Below are 6,650 nucleotides of genomic sequence, written 5' to 3'. Positions count from 1 at the left end.
GCAGAATTGTCGCCTTCGGCGACACCTAACCGCGTCCGATATACGATAATTGCATATAACAAATTGAGGGATCTTTTGTAAAGGGTAAGGGTTTGTTTGTTTCTCACCCTGAGAAAGTTGACCGTGCCAGGTAGAGCATCCAGGCGCGCTAGATTTCGTGAGCCTGGGTCTGGACTGCTGCATGGGAGCAGCTGTCTGGCTCAGGGTTGCATCCAAACAAGCCCAAAATATATGAGGCATCAAATTGATGCATTTGTTTACAAATAAAATCTATATGATACACAGTCTCTCGCACACATGCAAGCAGATGCCACCATACAATTTGAAGTATTTTTACATGAATATTTCATTTCTTGTTGAGTGACAAGTACAACTACAAACTGTAGCATACATAAACTCGCGAGAGAATCATTTTATCATTTTAGTTGGCCTGTGCTATCTTCATCATGTCGCGAAGATTATCTTCTACCACTGTCATCTCAGGCCTCTGATTAACATCAAGGTCTAGGCATTTCTTTATCATTCCAGACAGGCGATTAAGTAGTTGGAAGTTTTCTTCCACTGCAATTTCTGAGTCAACAAACTCAATCACTCTATTATCTGTGTAAGCATCACAAAAGTTGGCAATTAAGTTACCATTGCCAGGATGTGAGGCGCTCTTCCTTGTAATGAGTTCCAGGAGCACTACTCCAAAACTATAGACATCACTTTTGTTGGTTAAATATTCTTGACTGCATATATATTGGATCCACATAGCTCATGTCACCAATGACAGTCGCTGCATATCTTTTATCTTTGGTAATCAACCTAGATATGCTAAAGTCGGATATTTTTGGCATAAGATCATCGTTTAGAAGTATGTTACCTGGTTTAACATCACCGTGAATTGATTCTGTGATTTCTGAATGCAAATAAGCCAGACCCTTGGCTGCTTGTGCAGCAATCTGTAGACGCTGAACAAAATTGAGAGACATCCTGCCCGTGCAGAACGTCATCGAGGCTGCCTTTGGACACAAACTCATAGACCAAAAATGGGATATCAACTTCTAGGCAGCAACCTATGAGTTTATAGTTCATTTATTAGATGGAGTCAGTTAGGATTAGATATTGGAGACTGTTTAGGATACAGTTGAGGTTTGAGTCAGTTTATAAATTGGCTGGCTATATATGCCGATTGTACATGTACGTGGAAGGCAAGCAATATGCAAACAAAGTCTAGTTTCTCCATTATCTCATCTATGTTCTCTGCATCTCATCTCCCTGTTGTTCGGCATCTCGCAGGCATTACTATCAGCCACAGGTAGGAAACCGGCGAAAGAGCGGCTGGAGACCAGCCATACATGTCCTGTACGCTCACTGCAGCACTGCATAGTACTGCCACACAGCCGTGACACAGAGCCTTAAGGATAATATAAATCACAGATAAATAAGAAGGCTACCTCTATGCATACTCTGGCAATGGCAGCATGAAAGCTAGTAGGCAGCAACTAACTACGACCTCAACCTGCAAGAGGAGCTCCGTCATGAAAGCTAGTAGGCAGCAAGCAAACTACAACCTCAACCTGCAAGAGAAGCTCACGTCATGAATCTGCTGGCCAATTTGCCAGAAAGCACAGATCAACATCTTGAACCAAGGAATTATTGCGTAAGTGTGAATGAGTCTGTTTAAAAACTAATGTTTGGGTTGTTCTTCAAGCGGTGGAAGAGGAATGTCATTTGTGGTGTTTGGCCAGTGCTTCTGCTCTACAGGAGCTTGTCCTGAGGTCACTTGCCCCAAGCCCTTAGTGGTCCAGTATGGCAAGCAGGTCATGGTCGGGCTGTTATTTTTGCAGTGGCGCTAATTTCTTTCTAGCTGTGGCTTAGTGTAGTGGGTTGTGTCGGGAAGGTGTCGGCCTTTCCCGTTTCCTTTGTATATTTTGTCCGACTTCCTTTCTTAATGAAATGACACACAGTTCTCCTGCGTTGTTCGAGGAAAAAAAACTAATGGGCTTCACTCATCATACAATTGACAACAGTTAGGGTACTTTTGCTTGCAACATGATCCTGCTCCCTTATCTTCACTGTAAGTTGTGAAATTTGATATGTTCAGTAAATATCAGAATGAATCTAACCTGAGAAACAAGATCTGAAAGGCTTCCACTATCAGCAACATCAAGCTGACTAGCTGTTGCATTTTTAATACCATCAACTATCTGCACGTACAGATGAGAATGTAATGGTTGAATGCTACACATATTTTATACAAGATGACATATAAGAATATTTTACTCACAGCTCATGTAATTTATTGATCAATTCCAATAATCAACGCCTAGCATGACAGTTGCTAAAGGATTTGAAATTATTAACTTTTAAGCACCCTCTTCTCTCCCTTTCAAAAGTAAAAACTACATAGCATGTGTGTATGAAGGAATGGATATCTATTCATGAGCAGATGTTTATTCATGAAAGGAAACATTAAGATTTAAGAGGACACGACAATTCATGAAAGGTGGTGCTTAATGCAACCCTTTATCAAATATAAATAGATGGAGAACATCTGTAGAATATATGACACAACAAGACACTTGACTACATATTCACATACACAATCAAAACCAAAACATAACAACACATATTTTGTACTAATAACAGTGCTTAATCTACATTAGAGGATAAAGGGATTAAAAGGTTGAACCCAGTATATGATAAGGGAGCAGGTACCCAGTGCTTAATCCTGGTTAATTGTTTTTGCATAAAGGTTTTTTCTTACAGACCAAGTACAATATTTTCAATTTAGTAATGCTTATTGATGTCCATAGAGCATGTTAATAGCAAGTAATGCAACCAACCAAAAGACAGAAAAAAAAATTCAAGAGCTGGGGAATGCATCATTGCAAGAATAACCTCTTCTGCATCATTGCCACAATAACATGAATCTGATCTGTCTTATTGTCATCAACAGCATAGCTACATATATTTGGGTAAGATGTTAAAAACTCAGCTGCTGGTCGACAAACTATACCAGCTCCAAGAATTACCTTTGGCCCTCTTTTATCTACAGTGTCACCAGTTTCACAATAATTGACGTTTCCTATCTTCAGAGCTAGTTCAGTTTCTTTTCCAGCATCATGATCTCCACCATGTGCATTAGCTAGAGAAGTCAAGGAATCCATAACTTTATCCAATGTGGCAGTATCATCTGCTCCTACCAGCAAAAAGGCGTGTATCATGTGCTTTAGAAACAAATTATGGTTTTGTTGATACCTAAGAAATTCCAGTATATGCAAAGTGCAACAATGGCAAAACATCGGCTACAATAGGTACAAAAGGAGAGAAGAAGATTCAAAACACACCTTGTACCAGATCCAGGGAAGCTAAACTAAATAAGGAAAAAAATCTCTGTAACATCTATAATCTATGTACTTTGCCTTTTTATTTCAGATTGGTAGTTCAAGTAGACTTATTAGTAAATCAACAGCATGTTTTATATCATAATAGGATGATGTTCATAGTGTTAAAAAAATGAGAGAAGGGTCAAATTGCAATAAGCTAGTAAAAATAGCTGCCAAATTCGAAGGACAGAACACTTGATAGAAAACGATTATCCATACACGTGAAGATGGGAGTTTAAGAATCGAGGGTAGAGTTCTCAAAAGAAAAAAAAATATGCTCTGCAGAAATAGGTCGTTTCTTTTGAGTTTGTTGGGTTCCAAAAATAAATCGTAGCTGCAAAGCGAAACTCAGAAATTGCTGATCAGAGGAGCACGACTCAAAAACAAGAGGAAAGGAAGAGCTCAAACTGATAGGAAGCAGTCCATGTTGCCAACCAGTCTTAGTAGAAACACTGGCAGAATGTGTTAAGCTGAAGAAGGGAATTGGATATTGAATAATGGAACCTAACCAATCGTTGCAAGAAGAATAATTGAAGGGCTATCTCTGTCTACTGTAGTCATGGCCATAATTGTGGGTTGGTCCAAACTTCTACCTTTTGCAGTGGTGATAGGGGGATGGGCAGGATAGGGGAATTGTATGTAATCGTCTTCCTAAGCACATGGTACTCAATAAATGCTCATCTTATACATTCACGTAGAATAGCACAATGTGGAGGAAACAGTATGTAGTGTACCCACTGAATTCTTATTACTTTGCCTCCATCTATGTCTCTCATGCAGAAATGCACAACCACTGAAATTATCAGAAAGAACTTCTCTATCAAACACAACAAAATGAACCTTTTGTCTACTGTGTGAACCAGAAAAAGGAAGCACCAAACTTAATTAGTCAGGGATAGTGAGAAAATTTAAACAACAGGGGAAATGAGAAAATGCAGATCCAACCTTAAATGGATAGGGAAAAGGCTCTTGCAAGATACACAAACAGATTCTTTAGTTCTCTATTAAAAAGGAGAGAGCAACAATAATCGGTGATAAATATGTAAATATAGGCTAGTATGTAGCCATAACTGGTTCTAGAAACATACAAATATGAATGGATGAATTTTCAAATAGGGAAATGCCTAAGCTAATAACCAGTAACTAATGAAGAGCGCACAAATATAATTAGATAACATATAAACATCGTACAAACTAAAAAATAGTTCATAGTATATCTAATTTTACCAATCCAGCATCCTATACTTTTTTGGTATTATTTGGATTGGATTCTTTTAAAAAAAATAATTGGTTCAAGGTCACTGGATACCCAGCTTGTAGGATTCCACTACTTGATCTTGCTTTCCCCACTAGATCAGTCTACTATACGGCATGCAGATACAAGAACTGGATACTATAATCCCGCTTTTCTTTTCCCTTTGCAGCTAACTTCTTTGACCTTCTTGCTCTGCCTGCTTTGAATTACATCTTGCTTGGGTAACACATTTTAAGTAAATTCTACATGTCAATGGTCTGAAAGAGTGTTATTGTACCTACTAAAGAAATGAAAGGCCGATTACTTCTCCAGATACCTTCTTTGGAAGACAATGCAGAAAGCATGAACAACAAAGGAAGCACAAATGGACATCAGCCAGATACAACGAGAAAATGTAACTGACAACAGAAGAAGTGAGGAAATGCTCGGACCTTAGATGAACAAGAATAAGGCTCTTGCAAGATGCCACAAAACCCTGAATTATGCTGCAGGGTACAAAATCATAAATCCATTATATTTATACTATTTTCCATCCATGATGATATGGTTCAACCTTTGAATTCCAAAGGAAGCTGTACTTCCCATTGTCAGATGAAATATTCAGTAAATGTGCTGGGATCTTGGGAGTTGACACAAAAGAAAACCATTTTCAAAGCAAGTGAGAATGGTTAAGAAATTAATTTTATTTGAAAATTCGAGTTATTAACACAAAAATTAGAATTCATTAGCTCAGGACGTGTGGTCATGTAGATTACAGGGTACATTGTGTACACAGATTCCATGAGTAATACTGTCTTTAAACTTTCAGGCTGCTGCACAAGCAAAAGTAGCAAAATATAGTCTAGCAGGTAACACACTAACGCCCAAAGCAAATATGGTCCATTTCACTTGCACAGAACTAAACCAACTGAATGATTCAGGGAATTCTAAAACATGATAATTAAATGATATATGGCCAATCAGTGGTCCTCAGGTTAAAGAAAACAATATCAACATATGATTTGGGCACTAATCAAACTAAACCACTAATCAAACTCGAACTTTAGGACAGAATCAACATATGATCTGGGCACTAATCTGTCCTCTTTGCCAAGCAACATTCAATCATTCATAAATGTAATCACAGGATCAATACAGGTCAGCATAACTTGTACTGTTTCCCACACATCTTGATAGTGTGAAAAAAGTAGTAATCTGCTCCACTTAAAACAGAATCTCAGCAATCACAGGTTAATTATCAGCAATAATAAGCAAGCAAAATGGACAACTTAAGTTTTCCCCTTCCAATTGTTTCTCTTCACTACCAATTGAACCAAATGTGCTACCATTAATATAGGAAAAACACCTCATTTCAGTTTCCTGCCTCAAATTACTTCTCTTCCCCACTAATCTCAAATAACACCCTAACGATAAACAACAGGAACAGCATTCCATCGGGAGATTTTAGTAAAATTGATTGAAATTTCGAAATGGACGCCAGTAAAAAAGCAGTAACTGTTACCATCGGCGTGGCGCTCGCTGGTGAAGAGGGGCAAATCGAACCATTTCTCGGGCCACGTGGAGATGTGCCTGACGAACACCACGGGCTCCCCCTCGTCGATCTGCCCCTCCTCGGTGACACCGGGCACGGGCTCCCCTTCGTCGATCTCGGCCTCGTCGATCTCCCCCTGCGGCGGCGCCGGTGCGCGGGGTTGAGGCCTCCGGCGGTGTCGAGGGCGGCGCCACGAACGACGCGACGCCTCAGAAGCGGCGGGCGAGGGTCTCGGTGAGCTCGGAGATGTCGTCCTTGACGCCGCGGCTCGGCGTGCCGGGCTCCTCGGCGACGGGGCCCCGGCCACCGGCCCCGCTCCGCTCCCGGCGGAGGCGGGCTCGGGCTCCGGCTCGTCGGAGTCGGAGTCGAGTTCCCCTCGCGGCGAGGAAAGGGTGGCCGCGATGGAGCGCGCGATCCACGACAGGGGGAAGGATCGGGGTGGCCTGGTGGGGGTGGGGCGTGACTGAGCTGCGCTGACGAAGAAGCACCG

At 40.8% G+C, this 6,650-nt stretch overlaps 1 protein-coding gene across 1 annotated transcript; it reads right to left on the bottom strand.

The window, feature by feature from the left end:
• Nucleotides 1-308: 308 nt before the first annotated feature.
• On the bottom strand, nt 309-6,407 carry LOC140221258 (uncharacterized). The gene is made up of 5 exons (XM_072290582.1): nt 4,907-6,407; nt 4,769-4,825; nt 3,021-3,133; nt 2,112-2,192; nt 309-1,562 (listed from the first exon to the last, which is right to left on the bottom strand). Exons 1-5 carry the CDS (start codon nt 4,971-4,973, stop codon nt 1,500-1,502), a joined length of 381 nt encoding a protein of 126 aa, XP_072146683.1. The 5' UTR covers nt 4,974-6,407; the 3' UTR covers nt 309-1,499.
• Nucleotides 6,408-6,650: the final 243 nt, after the last annotated feature.

The sequence above is a fragment of the Setaria viridis genome, chromosome 9, assembly GCF_005286985.2.
Source record: "Setaria viridis chromosome 9, Setaria_viridis_v4.0, whole genome shotgun sequence".
In the NCBI taxonomy this organism is placed as follows: domain Eukaryota; kingdom Viridiplantae; phylum Streptophyta; class Magnoliopsida; order Poales; family Poaceae; genus Setaria; species Setaria viridis.
The sequence above is the reverse complement of the archived record's forward strand: the minus strand, read 5'-3'. Positions and strand labels throughout refer to the sequence as shown.